This window comes from Podarcis liolepis, assembly GCF_965112155.1.
Source record: "Podarcis liolepis genome assembly, chromosome: 3".
NCBI lineage: Eukaryota > Metazoa > Chordata > Lepidosauria > Squamata > Lacertidae > Podarcis > Podarcis liolepis.
In genome coordinates this window covers 104,390,821-104,414,264 of record NC_139557.1, presented here as the reverse complement: position 1 = coordinate 104,414,264, position 23,444 = coordinate 104,390,821, and the positions used below count along the sequence as shown (strand labels likewise).

General features: G+C 45.0%; 2 protein-coding genes across 2 annotated transcripts in view; one reads left to right on the top strand and one right to left on the bottom strand.

The window, feature by feature from the left end:
- The window catches only part of PRKCE (protein kinase C epsilon), a 311,931-nt gene that overhangs the window by 49,353 nt on the left and 239,134 nt on the right, over nucleotides 1-23,444 (bottom strand). The window lies entirely within an intron of this gene.
- LOC310703605 (putative CENPB DNA-binding domain-containing protein 1) lies at nucleotides 15,510-17,392 on the top strand. The gene is made up of 2 exons (XM_083495995.1): nucleotides 15,510-15,813; nucleotides 16,278-17,392. Exon 2 carries the CDS (start codon nucleotides 16,543-16,545, stop codon nucleotides 17,323-17,325), a length of 783 nt encoding a protein of 260 aa, XP_083352121.1. The 5' UTR covers nucleotides 15,510-15,813; nucleotides 16,278-16,542; the 3' UTR covers nucleotides 17,326-17,392.

The window sequence follows — 23,444 nt, the reverse complement described above, 5'->3', positions numbered from 1 at the left end:
TTGGAATACCTAGGGACATATTACAAAGGCGGCGCCAGTGTAGGAAGGCACAGTTAACCTTGACAAGAAGGAAAAGGGGGTATTTCAACAATAAGCATTTTCCTTTTTATTAGCATCTGGCTTCTTGAACTTCACTTAAGCAGAGGAAGTGTTATACAGCTGGGCTACTGCTGTTACAAAGAGTGGTCTCCCCCCCTTCTCTTTTTAATAATGTTAGCATAAAGGATAGCGGTAGGAAGATGTACAACACTCCCACAAACATTTCTTTTGTAAGCCTGCATTCTTCACTTATCTTAAGGGCTGCGGCTGCTGGGTCTTTCTCTCTCCTAAACTGAAAGTCTAGCAGCAAACAGCAAATAAGAAAGAAAGATAGAGAAAAAAGAAAGCAAAGAGAACTTTTGCTCCCTCTCTGATAATACTGCAACTTGAGACCACCAATGAAGCCAAGATTTGGGAGAGAGAAAAGAAAGTGCTCCTTCACATAGCACGTAGTAAAGGTGCGGAATTAGTACTCCACTGTACAAATGGCCGCCAGCTTACATGGCTTTAAAAGAGGACTCAACAAATGTATGGGAGATTTGGCTATCAACAGTTAATAGCCACCATGTTTATGTTCCACTTCCATTGCTGGAAGCACTGAGCCTCTGAATAGCAGTTGCTGGAGGGTGTGATGTTGCCTTCAGGTTCTCCTTGCAGTTTTCCCAGAATCATCTGGTTGGCCACTGTGATGACAATATATTGGATTAGAGAGGCTTTTGGCCTGATCTAGCAGGGTTCATGGGACGCAGGTGGCACTGTGGGTTAAACCACAGAGCCTAGGACTTGCCGATCAGAAGGTTGGTGGTTCGAATCCCCACGACAGGGTGACCTCCTGTTGCTCGGTCCCTGCTCCTGCCAACCTAGCAGTTCGAAAGCACGTCAAAGTGCAAGTAAAAAAGCCAATGCAATTCTGGGCTGCATCAATAGGAGTATAGCATCTAGATCAAGGGAAGTAATAGTGCCACTGTATTCTGCTCTGGTCAGACCTCACCTGGAGTACTGTGTCCAGTTCTGGGCACCATAGTTCAAGAAGGACACTGACAAACTGGAACGTGTCCAGAGGAGGGCAACCAAAATGGTCAAAGGTCTGGAAACGATGCCTTATGAGGAACGGCTAAGGGAGCTGGGCATGTTTAGCCTGGAGAAGAGGAGGTTAAGGGGTGATATGATAGCCATGTTCAAATATATAAAAGTTTGTCATATAGAGGAGGGAGAAAGGTTGTTTTCTGCTGCTCCAGAGAAGCGGACACGGAGCAATGGATCCAAACTACAAGAAAGAAGATTCCACCTAAACATTAGGAAGAACTTCCTGACAGTAAGAGCTGTTCGACAGTGGAATTTGCTGCCAAGGAGTGTGGTGGAGTCTCCTTCTTTGAAGGTCTTTAAGCAGAGGCTTGACAACCATATGTCAGGAGTGCTCTGATGGTGTTTCCTGCTTGGCAGGGGGTTGGACTCGATGGCCCTTGTGGTCTATTCCACCTCTATGATTCTATGATTCTAAGTAGATAAATAGGTACGGCTCCAGTGGGAAGGTAAACGGCGTTTCCGTGCGTTGCTCTGGTTCACCAGAAGCGGCTTAGTCATGCTAGCCACATGATCCGGAAGCTGTATGCCGGCTCTCTCAGCCAATAAAGCGAGATGAGCACCGCAACCCCAGAGTCGGCCATGACTGGACCCAATGGTCAGGGGTCCCTTTACCTTTACCATAGCAGGGTTCATATTATGTTCTTATGAAGTTTACCAATCTCAGAAGCTATTGGAAGAGGCTCAGGTTGACTGGGGCAACCCAGTCAGATGGGTGGGGTACAAACAACAAACAAACAAACAAACAACGCCTCACTCAGGGCTGGTGCTCTCAAAGGCCAACGAGGCAGCTGTTTAGGGTGCAGACCTCAAAGGGGTGCATTTCTGACCTTTGAGGGGCACAGTTTTATACAGATTAGTTTTGTGGTAGCTCATAAATTTTTCATAATATTTCACTTTTATTTTATCTTTCAAAGGATTTTGTCATTTTTTAAGTAATTCATACATCAGAATTTTTTAAATGTATGTATGAAATAGACCATAGAGTTGATTGGAGGAGTGTGTGTGTGTGTGTGTGTGTCATTAATTGGAGAACTGTGTCATAGGAGGGGAAAAAAATCTAGAATACACTCTATCAATCACACCTCACTACAGTAATATCTCTCTTTGTGTAGATCTGTGTCTATGCATGTGTATGGAATACATGATGGTGAGGAAGAGTTATTTTCCTATCTGGGCGTTCACCCATATAATAGCATTTTAGTCTCTAAATCTAAAAGTCTGCAGGAATAAATTAATGCAACTGCTGACTAATGCCGTTAGAATATTTTAACCATGCAATTTCACCTTGCCTGGGTGGAGAGATGTTAAACAAAGTTTGGGTGTGCTATTCTGATTTTCAAGCAAGTTCTAGGTCAATTCTTTAAATCAAAGGTGTAAAGGGATTACGCTTGCAAGCCTACACACAACCTGTTAAAAAAATCATTATGCTCTTTAACCTGCCTATATCATTCTTGTCTGTGATCCAGAAACTTCAAAAAGGCAAGCAAGAAGTCAGAATGCCTCAATCAGCAAAAAGCCATTGTGGCTGTAAGGCTTGTTCATGCAACATAAACTGTACTTCAAGGAAGCTCAGTTTGGGAAAGGGAGCTAATGTAACGGTTGAAGAAGAAGAAGAAGAAGAAGAAGAAGAAGAAGAAGAAGAAGAGGAGTTTGGATTTGATATCCCGCCTTTCACTCCCTTTAAGGAGTCTCAAAGCGGCTAACATTCTCCTTTCCCTTCCTCCCCCACAACAAACATTCTGTGAAGTGAGTGGGGCTGAGAGACTTCAGAGAAGTGTGACTAGCCCAAGGTCACCCAGCAGCTGCCTGTGGAGGAGAGGAGACGCGAACCCGGTTCCCCAGATTATGAGACTACTGCTCTTAACCACTACACCACACTGGCTCTCAGCTTGGCAAACAGCTCCTACAACATACATAGGTACCCTGCCCATCTGGCTGGGTTTCCCCAGCCACTCTGGGCGGCGCCCAATCGAATATTAAAAACACAATACAGCATTAAACATTAAAAACTTCCCTAAACAGGGCTGCCTTCAGATGTCTTTTAAAAGTAGGATAGTTGCTTATTTCCTTGACATCTGGTGGGAGGTCGTTTTACAGGGTGGGTGCCACTACCAAGAAGGCCCTTTGCCTGGTTTCCTGTAACCTCACTTCTTGCAGGGAGGGAACCGCCAGAAGGCCCTTGGAGCTGGACCTCAGTGTCTGGACTGGACGATGGGGGTGGAGATGCTCTTTCAGGTATACAGGACCAAGGCTGCTTAGGGCTTTAAAGGTCAGCACGAACACTTTGAATTGTGCTCGGAAATGTACTGGGAGCCAATCAAGGTCTCTCAGGACCGGTCTTATATGGTCCCAGTGGCCACTCCCAGTCACCAGTCTAGCTGCTTAGATGAATGTTTGCATACATAGATTTTGGTGACAGGGCAGGCTGTGATTTACAGATTACGAACTCATTTTCTAAACCATCCTGCTTTGATGGAAAATCTGTCTCATGTGTTCCCACTCTTCTATTTCCATAAGTCTAGAAAGCCCAGCTCTCCATTCATATCAAGGAGGACCCTTAAGCTGTTAGCAAGTGTTTTGCACAGACGCCTATGACTGAGTACACTGATTGTTCTCCATCACTAGAGATGGAGAAGAAATTCAATTGTGTTTGCATTTAAAGGTGAACCTACCTAATTTTCTGAAACAATGTGTTGACGCAGCCATCCTGTGAAATTCAAACTTTTCCAAATTTTGCAATATAATTCTCCAGCCAAGTAATGGATACAAAAATGCATGTGATAGGATAAGGTATGCCTTAAAATGTGTATATTCATGAAAATACCATCTTCATCATTAATACACAAATATTATACACATGTATATTATTATACAAATATGGACTATGTTGGGGAACACTGCGTGTAAATTTAAGGCTTGCTGAGGCTCACTCCCATCGCACTAAATCGTGGTTTAGAATGATAAAAGGTCTACTGAGTCAATTGCATTACACTGCTGCAAGGACTCTCACACTGTTTGTGGGTTTCACTTTCCCGGCTTTCCATTGGTTGTGTATTGACACTGCCCTCTTTCTGATGATGATCAATGTTTCATTGCCTTTTCTACAAGCAAGACAATGCAAGCACCTCGAAAAAAGAATTGTAATTTTATGTTGTGAACCATCCTGAGATCTGCAGATGGCAGTATATAAATATAATAATAATAATAATAATAATAATAATAATAATAATAATAATAATAATAATACTGTGTTACTTTGAATTAAATCATTCAGTTTTATTCAGTGATATGATTCCTGAAAGGAGGAATGCAGTAGACTTACTTTAAAAAAAATATTGCATCATGATGGTCAGATTCTCAACACAGGAAATGCAGCTCTAGAAGAATTCAGGGACAACCATGCTGAACTAACATAAGTAAGAATCTAGTGCATGTTAATTACTGGAAATCAGCAACCTCCGTTGACATCAGTGTAAGGAAATGAACTCTGAATTCGTAGAAAATGTAGCACAAACACAAAAGAGAAAGTACAACTTGTAAATAGAATATGCTATCTATGGGTTTTTCGGGGGTAAAAGACAGCTTTGGCTGAATATTGGAATATTTATTGAATCATTATTTGAATGATTGCCCAACTATTAGCTAGGCTACCTGCTGATGAGGGTGTGTTGGTGGCCATGTAACTGCAGTGATGTCCTTAGTTCAAAGGTGCAGAGACCTGAACTGCAAAGAGTTGCTGAAAGCTTCAAGGTTCAAACTGTTCAGAAAAACAGAACTTCCACATGGTGAGGGGGGATTTTTATTTTTATTATGACCAGGGCATTGCACTTTGCAGTGCTCTGAGGACACATACAAACATTACTGGAGTGATCTGAGAAGAAGTCATGATGACATAGCTCCCATAACTGGTTCTGTGAAAAGGTCCTGAGTTTCAACCCATGATGTACATTATTTAGAAGGGGAGAAGTTCCCCCTCTAATTGTAGCACTACACAATCTGCAGCAGACTCAACTGCTATGGACACATTGAAGATATCTAAAGTGTAAGCAACACACCTGCATCTCCAAACACCTGTCTAGGAATCCTGATCAATCCAGGGTCGTACAATGAATAGGAACATAGGAAGCTAACTTATATCACACATATGGGAAACGTATAGCTCCCCAGTTGTTACTGAACTGCAACTCCCACCATCCCTGGCCATTAGTATGCTTGCTAGGGCTGATGGGAGTTGTAGTTCAGCAACATCTGGAGGGCCAAATGTTCCCTGAAACTTCTATATTGGCCCAGACTACTTGGCCATCTTACCTGGTATTTTCTCCTTTGACAGGCAACAGATCTACAGTCTTTTTAACTGGAGGTGTCAGAAATTGAAATTGGGACCTTTGGCGGCCAAAATGTGCACTCTACCACTGAGCTATGCCCCTGCCCAAAATTAATGAAGTTGCTTTGTACCAAGTCAGACCACAAGATCTATCTAATACAATAATGTCTGCCTTGATTGCCAACATAACGCCAGGGTTTCATGCAGGCGTCTTCCCTTCCCTTACTTCCCTTTCAGCATTAATCATGGCTAGTATAATGTTTGCATCGAGGTTACATTAAGCGTAGTTAGAATCAAACTAGATTTCAAAACCAGGGCTGGAAACTGGTTACCAAAAGTTAAATATAACCCTTGCTAAAGCATGGCTAAACTTCATTGATATTTTTTCAATAATTTAATTTCCTGCTCCAAGGGGCCAATTGATTTTTAGGGAGAGAAGCAGCAGGCTGTTTGCATATCTCTAGAAAGGAAGTGTAAATTTGGAGGGGAAGCGGGAGGAGAATGAAGGAATCAATGTGGCACTTCCAATCTGCTAAGCATCAACAGACTGCAGAACAATGAGTGAAAAGCAACAAATCCTATATAACAAAATGATAGCCATGCCTATGCCATTCAAATCTTACATGTTTGCTGCAGGAACACACCACACTGTCCTGATGTGATCATGAGGAGGTCTTCTATGTCTACCAGATCAACGTTTCATGCACCTAAGATTGAATTTGGCCCTCAGATGTCTAGAACAGAAAGGTCCTGTACTCTGATGTCCTATTTTTCAGAGAAATGAGGTCATTTTAGGTCTGAATGTTCTCAGAGTGTATTTTTTTAAACCAAATCCAGTTCTTAAATTAGATTTTTCAAACTGAAATCCTCTTTCTCCTTGTTTGATATTTCCCATGTGCCTGGACTGGACTGCAATATGTTTTTCCTGCAATGTGAATTCAGACCATGGGATGTTCCAACAAGTTTAGAAGGAGTTATATAACTCTCCTCTGTCTTCTAGGAGATTTAAAATTAGAATTAAAATATGATGGCAGAGGTCCTAGAACAGATTGAGGCTGACCTCTTGTGATGAAAAAAAAAGCAAGGTCTTGAAAAGTATATGTCCTGAGTTAGGGTTTGGGGTGCTGCTGGTTCGTCTTTTAAGTACACACTGTTAATTGGGTTTATGCCAATTTCACTGCCTTATCTTTACCCAAAGAATCCAAGTTAACTGCTTTGGTTTGCTGTGGAGATTTCTTTTCAGTTAGAGATCTCTGCCCAACTTTCACAAAGTACCTGAGGGCAAGAGAAAAGCTGTTTAATGAGTTTAATCCTTTAGTGTTTGTAAACCTCATGATAAATAGAAGCTAAATTTTTAGTGCAGTTCTAAACTTGTTGAAAACTAAAGTTTACCCAGAGTAATGCACACACCTATGCTCTATTAATTTCAGTGAGTCTACTCTTTGAGTACCCATAAGGAAAGTACAGGTTCCCTGCTCCTGTTCTGGAGGTTCCTCCTAGTAAGCACTCTTTAGTCTTTTGAATTTCAAAATTATACTTTTGAAAGAACAATAATTTTTGTTACCTTCTTCACTTGAAGGTAGTGAATGTCTGAACCAGGCCAGAAAGAGAGGGGAAGTCCTGAAGAAGATGTCTTTAGAACTATAGGCAGCCATGCTCTGGATATGATGTAAAAGCAAAAAGAATCATGCTTGCTATATGTGGGCGGAGACAAAGGAAAACATCTTCTCTCAAGATCAAATGGAAATGTCTCTTTTGCGTGTCAAGATCCCCAGGAGCTTCCCAATAATAAAGACACAATTGACACGGAATTTAGTTTTAGGTTATTGGCATAATTTTGGCCACAACTTTATTGACTACGGATAGTGAATGGTTTGTTTAGGCATTGGTTCCCGACTAGCTGCACCTCACCTCAGCAGGACAGCACTGACGACTAGGCCCCACCATATTGTCAGTACAGGTAAACACTGTGGGGGAGCACTGGTACGGTCACGTGACTCAAGCTCACCCCAAAATGCTCCTAGGGGCTCTTGCGTGGCCCTACCCCGCAAAAGGGGTTGACAAAAGCACGGCGAGTCCCTGGATTCCTTTAACGGAATACCTGTTGCGCATTGGAGGGACCAGGTTTTCTGACCTCCCCTCCAGACCACCTTGAACCAATGCCTAACCACCAAACCTTACAAAGTTGTGACGATTTGCTATGCAGCAGACAAAACCCAAGTGACACCAGCCAATCAGCCAATAGGGGAAATTCCTACCGGGCCCCGGCCCCAACAGCAGACGACCCACGACGGCATAGCAAGGTCATAGCAAGACCCTAAATATAGGGAGGGTGGGTGGGTGATCCGGTGCACGAAGTGAAAAAAGGAAGCTCTACGCAAGGTGCAGCTATATATATAAAGGTCCCTCAGTTAATACACAAAAAATCCCCCTGGCCAGATCTGCCCAGCAACCGAGGGACCACTGATCAGGTTGTTGTGGCTATCCAATCGCTCCCACCCACAAAACAATGAGGTCAGTCCTGATAATCTCACCGCAACACATGTCCCCTGTGAGGAAGACCCGATGAAACAGCCATTCAGACCTCATTCTCATAAGGTTTTACTTCTAGCATTTAGAAGCCAGAGTAATTTTGGATTGGTTGGGAAGGGGTGACCAGGAATGGGTGGGGAGTTGGGAGAGCCAGTGTGGTGTAGTGGTTAAGAGCGGTAGTCTCGTAATCTGGGGAACCGGGTTCACGTCTCCGCTCCTCCACATGCAGCTGCTGGGTGACCTTGGGCCAGTCACACTTCTCTCAGCCCCACTCACCTCACAGAGTGTTTGTTGTGGGGGAGGAAGGGAAAAGGAGATTGTTAGCCGCTTTGAGACTCCTTAAAGGGAGTGAAAGGCGGGATATCAAATCCAAACTCTTCTTCTTCTTTGTCTTTTAACATTTTATTTGTGCCACACAGTCTCAACGGAAACGCTCCTACTTCCCTACTTCCCAAAGCTGGCTGCTCTTGTTGGTAGGGAAGCAGTCACTGAAAACCATTGACGTGTGCAATTTTCTTCATGATTCGTGCAGGAGATCAAGGCTTCAGGATTCCCCTCACTATAGCCAAGATTCTGACTGAAGCAGACTCCTCATATGGAGGTGTTCTAAGCATGTACTTCACTATGTGCATACAGCCTATTGGCGCATGGCCTAAATGCACAATTGCAGCAAAGATGGCGGCTGAAATTGTAAGGCCTGGTGGCCCTCCTCACATGAGTGTTTGTGAACTCTCAAGGAGTGTAGGTAGCAAGTTCTAATTTGTTGCTGAAGAGTGCCCATTAAGAACAGAATAACAATAATAGATTTTCCTATGAACATGGAATCTTCTCCCTTCCTTTCCCTGCACTAGTACTGGGAATATACAAATATACAGCAGTGGCTGAGGCCTTAATATGGTTGCAGCATTTTCTCATTCTTGTTTCACAGCAACCCTTTCAATACACAGAGGTAGCAGAAGGGTGTATCACTCTATCTAAGTAGCTCATCCACTTCTCCTCCCAAAAACAGAGTGCTACGGCTGAAATCCTTAAGTCAGCAACACAACAGATTTATATTAAACAGAGCTGTCTATAAAGATGCGGCCTGTCCATGCTCAGATAGTTTATGGTGCAACTGGAGCAAAAACTGACAAAAGGAAAAGCCCCAAGAAAGGGGTGCTTTAGAGCACACGGAGAATTGTGCGGGAGGAGAGGGTCAACCAGAAAGGAAACCAAAGATAAGCGCAATATATATTTGACATGAAATAGGCCTCTGTGTATTTTCTGAGGAATCATTATATCTGAGAGGAGCCACGACTGCTTTGCCTATATAAACAAAAGTTCCGCAGAGCAGCTAACCAGTTCATAAATTAGCCATTGCAGCTACACACAAGACATGCCTAGATCAGTCTATCTGCTCTCACACATGGAGATCTTAAAGCAGGTGGTGTTAAAACTCTGCTGAGAATACTGGTTGGGATTCCCTATATCCCAAGAGCCTGGAACATTCGCTATAAACCCTTAAAGCTCTGTGGCAGAAGCAAGGAGGGAAGATGGAAAAGATAATCCATAAGCTTCATGTCTGCTCAGAATTTACCATAGCTATCGGCTACCTCAAAGATAAAGAGGCAGTGTGTCTCTGAAAAGCAATTCCCAAGGCCGTTGCACATGTCCCACTTATGTGAGCATCTCATATGGTCTGATCCACAGTGCTCTTCCCATTATGAGTGCCACACCCCACAGTCGCCTTTGACTGGATTTAACCGTCCAGGGGTCCTTTACCTTTTACCTTTACCACCCATCCCCTTGAACCCCAAAATAATGGTATTTCTATATGGTATTCTGGCTCTATTTGCAGTTTTGTTTTCAGTACAGCTCTTGGGGCAAGGTATTTTATGCTTTAATCCTCACACCCCACTTTTGTTTCCCTGAAGTCTTGCCCTTGTGCACTGGGCATGCTCCCTGCCCAACAATCTTGTGCTTAGTGAAAAGGTCTGAAGTACTATATTTAACTGAAAGTCCCCTTCAAACGTTTGTGCTTAATACATGAAAGCGGAAGGGGTGTGTGCTTCTGGCACACAGCTAATGGCCCAAACTTTTAGCAAAGGGGGTATCTTGGTTACTTGTAAGCAAATGAGTGGGGAACCGACAGAAAAGGTGTTGTTGTTTTGGACAAAAAAGAAGAAAGGGGGGAAAAATACTAACTTCCATTGTATGGAGATAAGATCTAGGGGAAACTTTTTGTTTTGTTCTTTCTAGTGCTTTAGATTTCTTTATTCAAATATAACAGAGAAGTTTCCCCATCCTTTCTACTAAGACACAGTGTTCTCTCTTCTGCCTGGGAAACAGTTTGACTTTTTAACGCCACTTGCCTTTCGTGTTACTTTAAATAACAAAAACAGAACCGGCAAATCCTTGCGTATCCCTCGACTCCTCCAAGCAGATGCTTCCATACTTGCCCCCAAGAATGTAAACAAGCTGAGAAGCGCAGCAAGGCTAATGGATAAAACATGGGCTTTCTTTGGGCCAGACCAGCAACAGCTCCAATTTGCTATTGTGCTTGTAGGCGGGGGCCCAGTTAACTAGGCACATCTGCAAAGCCAGTGTGCGCTGCTCCATTATGGCACAAGGGGGGACTGCCCCACCAACCTCAGCCTGCCCTCAGCCAGTCTCCCACCTCCCTATATATCTACTTGCAACCGGTCCAGAGGTTGGTACCGGCTTCACTCCTTCTTGACCTCAGTGTTGCCTTTGAGGAACTCAGCAGAGAGAAGAAAGGGCACACAAATTGAATGCACTGGATCTGCCTGAATTCAGTCCTGGTTCTGCCTAATACTGGCTCTGGCTACCCACAATGTTTGCGCTCCCAGCCTTCCATTCTACCAATGGGCACCAGCCACCACTGTGTAATGCGCATCAATGACCCATGTATACAGCTTCTACTGGTATGATGTCCATAGAGCACCCAGATATGCACACTGCCTGGTCTGCCCTCTTCCTCCTAAGCTAGCCTGCTGCCCTCAGGAGTGATGGCCAGGCTCCACTGACGAAACCACCACCAATGTGGCAAATTTCTACACATAAGTATGCTTTACTAAGAACTGGGTGACTAAAGCTCCCGACCAACCAAACTAGCACTCAAAAACTCATTCTAGTGTGATTGTGAACATGCGGCCATGCACACACCCACCTTCATTTTTTGTTGTGCTGCTAATCCCAAGCAGTCTTTTGTGTGTGAACTGTAAAATTGTATTTGTTTGACTGTGCTCTAGTGGCTGATCTAAAATCTTAACCATAAAGATTGATTGCTTTGAACACCTATATCTTAAAAGAGTGCTGCGTACCTCAAAACTCATACACAGTCTTGTGGTTCAGCTGGTAGAGCGTGAGACTCTTAATCTCAGGGTGATGGGTTTGAGACCCACGTTTTGGGCAAAAGAATCATGCATTTTGGGGGGCTGGACTAGATGACCCTTGCGGTCCTTTTCAACTTTACTATTCTATGATTCTGGATGAGGTATCTGACAGCTCTGCAAAAACAAACAAAAACAGCTCGTACTCAATATAATTGATCATGCCAGTAAGTTAACTGTGATGTGTCATGTGTGTATGAATTCAACAATGCTTAGTTTGTTGAATTCTAGTCTGTTAATGTAGTTAATAATGTTTTGTAGATTTTTTTAGATGTTTTGTTAGTAGTGTTTTATAGAATGTGGTGATTTGTTAATTATTCTATATGATTTATGTTGTATCTGTGATGTGCTATTAAGTTATTGATATTTATCGTTTGTGAGCTGCTTTGTGATTCATGTGAGTGAAAAGCAGCATAGAAATATAATAATATGGTTTCTTCTGTCCCTTAAGAAGACACTATAGGTGCATTAGGTATATGTCCCTGTGCAATAAATGGTCTTGCCAGATTGTGCACTGAGAGTTTCGCTGTAAGGATTATCACTGCAAATAAGACAGGCTGGCAAAAGAAAGGGGAATGCACTTGGATTTGAGGTTTCTTGCAAGCCTTTTTTTGAAAAAACTGTATTATCATTGTAAATAGAGTTACAAGGGCAACGAAAAACAATACGCAGATATAGTGTTACTCACATGGTTGAGTTCCCCCATTAGCCTTGGGGATATATGGATTACACCACTGTGTTTTTTTTCTATATTTAACAATACGTTAACCTAAACAATAAGGATGGCAATTAATCTCCTTGGGCACATCACCAGAAACAATTCTTTTTCTGCTTTTCCCACAGATGGATCATTTCAGGCTGGGCGTTTTGCAGAAATTGAGTGGTTTTGCTTAATGAAATCTTCCCAAGTTCAGATCCTTAAGTAAAGCTCAAGGCCAAAACTAGTTTAGAAATCTCATACAAACATCACTTGCCCATTCCTCCAGCCCTGTTCTGAGTAACTTATGAAACACATCCCAACCTCACAACACAACACTAAGTATTTAGCTGTAATACCAATGAATAAATCTCTGTCCCTTGCAAAGTGCAGGAGTGGGAATTGACACTCATGGTTAAACAAAACAAAACAAAACAAAACAAAACACTCCAGGGCAGACACAGGCTGATTGCAAAGACAAATGGGGTCGTTTCACCTGAGTCCCAAAGCTGTAAGTGTAAATGTAATGTTAGACGGCGCAACGAGACAGCGTTAATCAAATTGCCAAGACTGCCATCTCTACACCCAGATCTGCTTTGCCAACACCAACACTTGCTGCTTCTGGCACTTGGAAAAGGTGCCATGATGGTATATCTTAGTAGTTAAGAGCAGAAGCTAAGATCTGCAAGTGGCCCTGGTTCAAATCTGATGTGGGTTCCATATGTGCCTGATTGCCTACCACAAGGCTGGGATTCACAAATAGGTAAAGGTAAAGGTACCCCTGACCGTTAGGTCCAGTCGCGGACAACTCGGGTCGCGCGCTCATCTTGCTCTATAGGCCAAGGGAGCCGGTGTTTGACTAAGCCACTTCTGGCAAACCAGAGCAGTGCACAGAAACACCGTTTACCTTCCCACCTATTTATTTACTTGCACTTTGATGGGTTTTCGAACTGCTAGGTGGGCAGGAGCTGGGACCAATCATCGGGAGCTCACCGCGTCATGGGGATTCGAACCGCTGACCTTCTGATCGGCAAGCCCTAGCCTCTGTAGTTTAGACCACAGCGCCACCAGCATCACAAATGGATACATGTGTGCAAAAGTAAACTGTGGTTTAAAAAAAAATACATCCAGTGCAGCAGTGAATGGAGGGAAGGCCTTTTTGGTTGTGACCTCCTGCCCATGCAATGCTCTCCTCTGATTGACTTATCTGGCGCTCTCTTTTCAGCACCACACAAATATATTGTTTATTATTCTCTCAGGCTTTTAGATCATAAGAAAACCTCTTAAGCCAGGGCTGGTCAGAAGGTAGACTGGCATTGACAGGGAGACCTTTGGGTGATTTGTAGTACATAAGCAAAGATTCCTCACCCCCAGCTGTTCAACAGTAGCAACAACAACTCCTGTTCTTCCTCTAAATTACATCACTGAAATGAAGGAAGTTTGGCATAAATAGGAGCAGATTTACATGAGGAAGGGCTGCGAGCTCAGCTCAGTTCTGGTTCTCAAAACAACCCCCCCCCCCCCCGTTCAGCAGTGCTCGGAGGCACCATGGACGGTATACAACTAAGCAGTTACGCTAAGTCAAGAAGTTTTAACTTCCACATCCTCTCCTCTCCCCTCATGTGCCCCATAAATTTACTCCAGAAGGTTGGGGGACAGACTTAGGGATTTCACAGAGGGGCACACAGGGAAAGGAAAGCGTGGAGCAGCTAAAACTCCTTGCACTAGCACAGGGGTCTGCAACCTTTAAGACAAAAAGAGCCACTTGGACCCGTTTCCGAAGGAAAAAAACAACTGGGAGCCGCAAAACAAGCCAAATGTAAATAACCACACATTCTTCCCCTTCCCCCATTCTCTCTCTTTTCCCTGAGTCTATTTCAGATAGCAAAGAGGGGTATGGTACCTCTCATGTCCATTTTTTGCAAAGCACCATGTGCATAGAGGGCATTATACAAATTAATACATAGAAAAGTGTCTGTCCCTCCCTGCAGTTCAACTCCCTCTCTTTTTACTAACAGCACATATCCATTCCTTCTGCTGGTGCAACTTTCTCATCATTTCTACATAGCAGCATTTATAAACCAGTGCCAGAGAAACTGGGTGAAAGGAAGGTGAGAGGGAAGAGATATGAATATTTATGTGTGTATATGTATACATACATACACCTACACAATTACAGGTTTGAAGCCAACTTAAAATAAAAAGAGCTGGTAAGCAAAGGAATCTGTGGTGCTTTCCATGGGATCCGGGGACATGTCAGCTAATACTCTTCCCTTTCTTCTTCATTTGCTTGTCTCTGCAGCAAATCTTGACGGGGAAGGGCAGGAATTGCATAGGCACGAGAGAAGGGGGGAAATCCCGCATGCAGGATTTTGGTGCCTAACAGCCCCCCTCCCTCTGCAATTGCTCTCATGCTCCCCCGCCTCTCTCTGAGGCCGAGATGCTGCATCACGGCACCTGTTGGCTACCTCTGGACCCCCTCCTCGTCACTGACGTAATTCACCCCTTCCTCCCTGACAGGAGGTTTTTTGTGGTTCACCTCAGGTGCTCTCCCTCAACTTGGCGGCCACTCAGAAGCAAGGCACGGAAAAGGATCCCGAAGCACCACCGCCACCCCACCCACCCACCCACCCAAAAACCCCGCCCTGCCATTTCCCTCGAGCGCGCGCGCTCTCTCTCTCCCTTGCCTCAGGTGCCTCGCAAGTAGGGCTGAGGAGAGTGTGGCCTGGGTGGGCGGCTCTCGACGTCACGCGGCGCGGGGCCTGAGGGCGGGCAGGCTGCAGACGGCGAAAGGGAGCGCGCCTGCGTGTGGCCGGCGGTGGCAGTGGCAGCCGCGTCCACCTGAGGGGAGAACCGCCGCTGCACCCTGGCGCGCCTTCCTGCCGCCGCCGCCCTCCTCTTCTTCCTTGCTCCCTGCACCATGAGGGAAGAGGCACCCGGAGCCGCGGCAAAGGTGTAAAAGAGCCACATGCAGCTCCGGAGCCGCGGGTTGCCGACCCCTGCACTAGCAGAACATGTGAAAAGGACTTAGGGGTCTTAGACCACAAGCTTTAAATAAGTCCACAGTGCGATGCAGCAGCAAAAAAAGAGGCTCATGCTCTTCTAGGCTGCATCAACAGACACTTCCTTTGTGCACAGAACAAGGGAAGTCATAGTACTACTCTCTTGTGCCTTGGTCAAACTACACCTGGAATGATGTGTCAAGTTCTGGGTGCTGCAATTTAAGGATATTGACAAGCTGGAACATGCACAGAGCCACCAAGCCTTATGAGGAGCAGTTGAGGGAGTTGGTTGTGTTTAGCCTGGATAAGAGGAGATTGAGAGGAGATGAGATAGCCGTCTTCAAGTATCTAAAGGGCTGTCACATGGAGGATGCAGCAAGCTTGTTTTCTCCTGCTCCGGGGGTTAAGACTCAGACCAGTGGCTTCAAGTTACAGTGGTACCTCGCAAGACGAATGCCTCGCAAGACAAAAAACTCGCTAGACGAAAGGTTTTTCCGTTTTCGAGTTGCCTCGCAAGACGAATTTCCCTATGGGCTTGCTTCGCAAGACGAAAACGTCTCGTGACTTTGTTTCCTTTTTCTTAAAACCGTTAAAACAAAGGGTGCTTAGCTTGAACAGCTGCAGTTGCGACTTGACTTCGAGGAGCAACTGTTAGCACGTGGTTTTGCAGCCTTTTCTCAGACTTTGCTCACTTTTGAAGCTTTTCCAAAACTTTTCCAGAACTTCTCTTGCATCCATTTGGTAAGTTAAACTTTTAAAACTTTTTTGGGGGGTTTTGGATTTTGGGTTGGGGTGTTTGGGATTCAAGGACTTGGTGTTGTGGGGCGATTTGCGATAATCTGGGAGCTTGTGGGGCTTTTTTGGGAATTTTTATGATTTTCTGTGACCATTGGGCCAGTTTGTTTGTTTTCAAAAAAAATTTCCTGAGTTTGAATTTCTGAGTGCTGGCTGGCTGGGGGAACAGTTGGAGAGGTTTCTGCAGGAATCTGGGACCATTGAGCCATGTTGTTATTTTTTGAAATTTTTTTTTGTCTGGGTGGGGGAACAGTTGGGGAGGGGTTTGCAGCAGTTGGGGAGGGGCTGGGGGAGCAGTTGGGGAGGGGTTTGCAATTTCTGTGTGGTGGGTGGGTGGGTGTCTGTGGGAACAGTTGAGGTTTTTGAAGGCATTGGTGATTTTTGAAGCTTTTCCAAAACTTATTTTGCAGCCATTTGAGGTTTCTGAAGACTTCGGTGATTGATTGTTGAAGCTTTTCCAGAACTTCTCTTGCATCCATTTGGTAAGTTAAACTTTTAAAACTTTTTTGGGGGGTTTTGGATTTTGGGTTGGGGTTTTTGGGATTCAAGGACTTGGTTCTGGGTTTTAATTTCTGTGTGGTGGGTGGCTGGGTGCTTTTGAATTTTTTGGATTTGAAGCACATCACTGATTTTTTTTTCTTTTTCTGAGTTTACGAAGGTAAGAGCTGTGCTGCCATGGGACCCAAGAAGACTGCTGCTGCGGTGGCCGGCGAGAGGAAGAAGGAGAAGGTGATGCTGGAAATGAAGAAAGAGATCATCCGGAAGCACGACGGCGGAATGCGTGTGACGGACATCGCCAGGGAGTACGGCAGGAATCCATCAAACATCGGGACCATCCTGAAGATGAGGGAGAAGATCCTGGCGACTGATGCAGCCAAGGGAGTCACCAGGATCGTGAAGAACCGCCCAGCTGTTCTGGAGGAGGTCGAGAAGTTGCTGCTCATCTGGATAGAAGAGAAGCAGCGTGCAGGGGACACAGTGTCTGAGGCCGTCATTTGTGAGAAGGCCAAGGCCTTGCACGCTGACCTCATCCGGGAACAGCCAGGAACCTCAGGCGAGCCAGAAGTCTTCAAGGCAAGCAGAGGTTGGTTTGAACGGTTCAAGACAAGATCTGGCATCCACAGCGTGGTCAGGCATGGAGAGGCTGCCAGTTCTGATGTTCCTGCAGCTGAAGACTTTGCAGCGGAGTTCCAGGAGGAAGCAACTGAGGAACGGCTGTCCTCCAAAGAACTGAGGAACATTTGCCTGAAGTGGAAGGATGTGCAGGCTTTTGCACAGCGGCACCACCCTGACAAGCACGTGGCACGTGACCTTGCGAACACTTTTGATACGAGGGTCATGTCGCCTTTCAGGGAGGTGCTGAAAAGGCGGATGAAGCAGCAGACCATGGACAGGTTCTTCAGCAAGAAGCAAAGAGTGGAAGAGGAACCTTCTTCGAGTTGTCCCCCAGAGTCTTAGAAAATGTACTGTACACTTTGTTGATTTTTAAATGTTTTTCTGTCATGTTTATAAAGTTAATTTATTTTCCCTTCAATTTTTGAACTTCTCTTTACAGTATGTGTGACTTTAAAGAGCAGTTAATAAACTGTTGTTGTACCAAATTTGGCTTTGTTTGGACTTTTTTTGACCATAGGAACGCATTAATTGATTTTCAATGCATTCCTATGGGATTTCGTGATTCGCAAGACGAAAAATTCGCTAGACGACAAAACTTGCGGAACGAATTAATTTCGTCTTGCGGGGCACCACTGTATAAGAAAGGAGATTCCGACTAAACGTGAGGAAGAACATTCTAATGGTAAAATCTGTTTGAGAGTGGAATGGACTCCCTCAGAAGGTGGTGGACTCTCCTTCCTTGAAGGTTTTTTAAGCAGAGAATAGAGAGCCGTCTGACATAGATGCTTTAGTTGAGATTCCTGCCCTGCATCTCTTCCAGTTCTACAATACTATGGAAATTGCCCCATGTTGTTTCATTTTAAAAGCATGTCTTTTGCAATTGGTGGATCGCAGGGTTCAATTAAAATACAAAATTGACCCTGCAAACCTGAAGTCTCCAGGTCCACTCCGGTGTTACAACAAACATACATATCCATTTTTCTCCCTGTTTCACGATGCCTATATTCTACCTGTAGGATTCATGTCCTCCTTCCCATCAGCGGCTGGTTGGCCACTGTGGGAAACAGGATGCTGGCCTTTGGTCCAGCAATGCAATGCTCTTAGGAACATAGCAAGTGCAGTAAACTGAATCAGCCCATTCATCCATCTAGCTCAGTAATGTCTACACTGACATTCCCAGTCCTACCTGGAGATGCCAGAGATTGAACCTGGGACCTTCTCCATGGAAAGCAGATGCTCTGCCATTGAGCTACAGCCCTTCCTACATACCAGACTGTAGCTCTAGATGAACCTCTAGGTCATAGTGTGATGTGATGGCCAGGCCTAAAGGGCAAAGACCCTACCTTGTTCCATGTGCCCAAAAGGGAGCCCTCATAGCTGTGCTTATACTAAGCGATGCAAAGTGTAAGAAAGCCATATATTGCAGGCTGAAGCAGCATCTCTCTCTTATTGCTTAGGTCTAGTTTATTTGCCTTAGTAGGTCTCCAGTTCAATGGATAATTATATAGATTTTTATTTTTGGTGAAACGTTCCCGTCTGGTCAGCCGGAGACATTGACAATTCTCCACAAAAAAACTTAGCCCCCGTTCTGTAAGGTCTCCACCTTAGGAGCTTAAGCCTAGAGAACGGCACTGGTAGAAAAGAAGAGCAGGAATCATATCCTTAATCCTACACTTTAATCACAAAGAAAGGGTTTTGTTCAGGACTTAGCCTAAATGGTGATCAAATGACCGGTCTGGTGAAATCTGTGCAATTTGCAATGGATTGCATCGTCAAGGGGTTACCTTTCATAGATTGTTTTCAAACAAGGAAGGTTGGCAATAGAACAAAGTTACTACTTAGCAGTGGTGGTGGAAGTAAAAGTTCAATGTCCCAAACTATTTCAGTGGAAACTTTGGGTCTGAACCGATTGTATGAAGAAGCTGGATTGGGGTGTGTGTGTGTCTTGTTTTTGTTTGTTACTATGGTAGGTATCTTTGTGTTTTTATACTGTAAACCAACCTGTGATGAAGGGTGGAATAGAAAGTTGACAAACAAATGACCAAACCAAACCAATGGTAAGTGAATGCAGGGTTTGGAGCACAGAAATAGGGAGATAACTTAACAATTCTTTGATGATGATGATGATGATGATGATGATGATGATGTTATCTATTGCAAGGGGTGCTGAAGAAAGGTAGGGAGAAGAGACATTCAACTCTGACACTCCCAGTCTCAGGAGTATCAATCACCTGTATAATGCCTTAATTTATAATGGATAACATATCCTCACACCAGGATTCACTCAGAGTCAAACACATTATAACAGCAAGTTAGATGTGGTAAAGATAAAGGTAAAGTTAAAGGAACCCTGACCATTAGGTCCAGTCGCGGATGACTCTGGGGTTGCGGTGCTCATCTTGCTTTATTGGCCGAGGGAGCCGGCATACAGCTTCTGGGTCATGGGGCCAGCATGACTAAGCCGCTTCTGGCAAACCAGAGCAGTGCACAGAAATGCCGTTTACCTTCCCGCCGGAGCAGTACCTATTTATCTACTTGCACTTTGACGTGCTTTCAAACTGCTAGGCTGGCAGGAGCAGGGACCAAGCAATGGGAGCTCACCCTGTTGTGGGGATTCGAACTGCCAATCTTCTGATCGGCAAGTCCTAGCAGGGGCGCCGACTTATAAAAAATATTGGGGGAGCCCGCGAAAGCTCATGAATAATAAATGAGCTCATGAATATGCAGATAAAGTGGCGCCGCCTCCTCGTGAGCGAATAGGGGAGAGCGTGCTGCGCCTATTAATCAGCTCCGAAGGAAATTGGGTGGAGCTTTTGCTCGGGAGGGAGGGCAGGAGGCATGCAGCCCGACCCTGTGCATTTTGGGCTGGGGGAGGGGCGGCGGTGGCGCTCTGCTGGAGGGGCGCCCGAGATTATTGGGGGGGCAGAGCCCCCCCAAACGAATTTTTGAGGGGGCTCGGGCCCCCTCAGGCCCCATGGAGTCGGCGCCTATGAGTCCTAGGCTCTGTGGTTTAAGCCACAGCACCACCCGCATCCCTATGTTAGGTGTGGTATGTGCAATCAAATCTGTTTTCTTTAAAAACAACAACACGGTTATCATCCCCTTCACTCATTCAATGATTGATCTGATGAGCAGGGTGGAATTATTTTGCATTCTAGTTAGGAAGCTAGGCTCCACCCACTCCAGCACTGTGCCTACATTAAACCGGTTTTGTTTTTAATTCTGCTGCTGCCGAGAGTAAGGGGAGGGATAAAAATTACTTGGGGAGTCAGGCCAGGCCTCCCAAATCAGGGACCATTTAGAGCAGCCCCACTTGGACATAGGACTTACTTTTATGTATTGCATCAACATCAATCTAGCTTCAAAAGAACCTACAGAGAATGAGCTCAGATTGCTCATTGACATCTTGAGCTCTCCACCACTCTGCCTTAATGATCAGATGCCTATGCTGGCTGTGTATTTTCCGGGGAGAGTATATCCAGTTAACACTGCTGAGGGACTGCTGAGAACAATGGAGCTTCAGTGAGCTAACAGGGCTTTAATAATTTTCCAAGGACAGCTCGGAATGACAGTGCAGCATATCAGCAAGTTTCCCTCTCACTCTCTCAAAATCAGGTCAGCAATCTGGACACAACGGGGGCTTCTGTCTGCAGGACAATAGGAACGTTCAACATTTACTCAACTTTGCCATACTGCTTAGGAAAGTTCCCAAACTCCTGAGCTACCACAACTTCATCTGCAGGGCTGTTCTGTTTGCTTCTGAAATGCACAAACTCATAAAAGTTCACAGTGTGGTGGTCCAATGTCTTTCTTCCTTTAATTATTACAGGCAGGCAGGCAGGCTTTTTTATTTTTTAGAAAGCCAATTCATCGAGCTCCCAGCCATGACACCCATACTTCCAGAAATTAGGCCAACACAGACAGCAAAAAGAAGCCCATGAACCCTAACCCAAAACTGTTTTGACAAGCTACCTATATATATACAGGGAGGCTGCCTGTTCCACATCCAGGGCCGGCGCAGCCATGAGGCAAGGTGAGATGACAGCCTCAAGTGGCAGGATCCACAGTGGCGGAAGATTACTTACTGCAACGTGCTCTACGTGGGGCTACCTTTGAAGGTGACTCAGAAACTGCAATTAATCCAGAATGCGGCAGCTAGACTGGTGACTGGGAGTGGCCGTCGAGACCATATAACACCGGTCCTGAAAGATCTTCATTGACTCCCAGTACGTTTCCGAGCACAATTCAAAGTGTTGGTGCTGACCTTTAAAGCCCTAAACGGCCTCAGTCCAGTATACCTGAAGGAGCGTCTCCACCCCCATCATCCAGCCCAGACACTGAGGTCCAGCGCCAAGGGCCTTATGGGGGTTCCCCTCACTGCTAGAAGTGAGGTTACAGGGAACCAGGCAGAGGGCCTTCTCGGTAGTGGCGCCTGCCCTGTGGAACGCCCTCCCAGCAGATGTCAAGGCAATAAACAACTATTTTACTTTTTAAAGACAACTGAAGGTGGCCCTGTTTAGGGAAGTTTTTAATGTCTGACACTGTATTGTTTTTAATATTCGGTTGGAAGCTGCCCAGAGTGGCTGGGGAAACCCAGCCAGATGGGCAGGGTATAAGTAATAAATTATTATATTATTATTATTCCACCTCACAGAAATGCATTGCTGCTGCCATGGTGGCAGTGATGTGCTCCCTGGAGGCTGAATTTGCTACCTGCTTGGCAGGCTCCACTCGCCCCCCCCCCCGCCTGCCACCTCTAGAGTGGCCTTATGGTGAACAAGAGGTGCTGCTGGTTTCCTCCTCCCACCACCGCACACCCAGGGAGGAAATAGTAGGGGCTGCCCTCTTAGATCTCCTGAGCTCTGCACTTCCCTTAACAAAGAGAAAAGTGCGACAAAGGAGAATATTTCTATAGCAATCTGAAATCTGAAATTTAGCACACATCAAAGCGCCCCTGATCACTAGAAAAATTTGAACGGGAGGATTACAGTGGTACCTCGGGTTAAGTACTTAATTCGTTCTGGAGGTCCATTCTTAACCTGAAACTGTTCTTAACCTGAAGCACCACTTTAGCTAATGGGGCCTCCTGTGGCCGCCGCGCCACCAGAGCACGATTTCTGTTCTCATCCTGAAGCAAAGTTCTTCACCTGAAGCACTATTTCTGGGTTAGCAGAGTCTGTAACCTGAAGCATAGGTAACCTGAAGCGTATGTAACCCGAGGTACCACGGTATTATTTTTTACACGTAAGTCAAAACTCAGAACACAATGTTTATCTCCAGCACACAACAAGCAAAACCAAACACAAGACATACTGTTGTGCTCTTGAATTTCCTCTGCGAATTAGCCTTGGGTGAATTTCCAGTAGCAAGAAGAAATGCTAGTTGAAATTACTAGTTTTATAAGGATTATAGTGGCACCAGCATGTCATGCATTGTATGCACTGAGTGAAAGATGCACAGCTCCTCATTGCCATGCATCATTCAGTATTTTATCATATTTTGTAAATTAGGAAAAGTTTGGTGGGTATATTTAAATCAAAGTGTATTTGCAGGTCTAATTAGATATCTCACGAAAAAACCACACCAAAAAACGCTTTCATACCAACATCTGGCAATCACAAATGGCCTCCACTGGGGTGCAGAATATGAAATATGACCCTTGCAAACTTCTAACGTGACACGCAGCAGTAATATTGGACAATGTAAATGCACCTTAAGTAGATTACACTCATCCAGCAGAATCTGCACAACAGGTTTAGCTGCTTAGCAACCCACACAGAAGACGATCAGCTAAAATGAATTACAAACCATTGATTAGGCCCAGACAAATATAAGACTGACCAGCCACAGTCAGGTTAATTGGCACTCTAAATCACAAATGACACGTTTTGCCCCTCAAGCCACTATTATAAGAGAAATTTAGACTGCTGTCCCCAAATCAGTCACTGGAAAGTTGCCAGGGCATATTTTGTCAATGGGATCTGCAAATTACAACTCCAGAGACATTTCTTCTTCTTCTTTTGCTCAATAAAAGCAAGGGAAATTAAATAACTCTTTTATCGCGATTGTGGAAGAGACTGATACACATATTTGTCTTTCTTTTTTTATATAGAAAAAAAAGAGCCTGCCAAGTTTGTAGTATGAAATGGTACCTACATGGTGTGGCCATACTAGGGCATCAGCACACAGGCCAGATGATGGGGCCCCCAGCATCCTGGCTAAGTCCACAAGCACTGGATCTGCCTTAGGCGCCCAGCAAGTCAGCAGGGAGCTATAAGTTGCTGTTTAACATTTCCCAGAATGCCTCAGAGCATCCAATATTGCATCGTTCTAGGGATGGATGGCGCTGTGGGCTAAACCACAGAGGCTAGGACTTGCCGATCAGAAGGTTGGTGGTTCGAATCCCCATGACGGGGTGAGCTCCTGTCGCTCGGTCCCTGCTCCTGCCCACCTAGCAGTTC

Bases quoted from the DNA above. Each gene is read 5' to 3' on its own strand.
- LOC310703605 (XM_083495995.1), top strand. From the start codon at position 16,543: ATGGGACCCAAGAAGACTGCTGCTGCGGTGGCCGGCGAGAGGAAGAAG.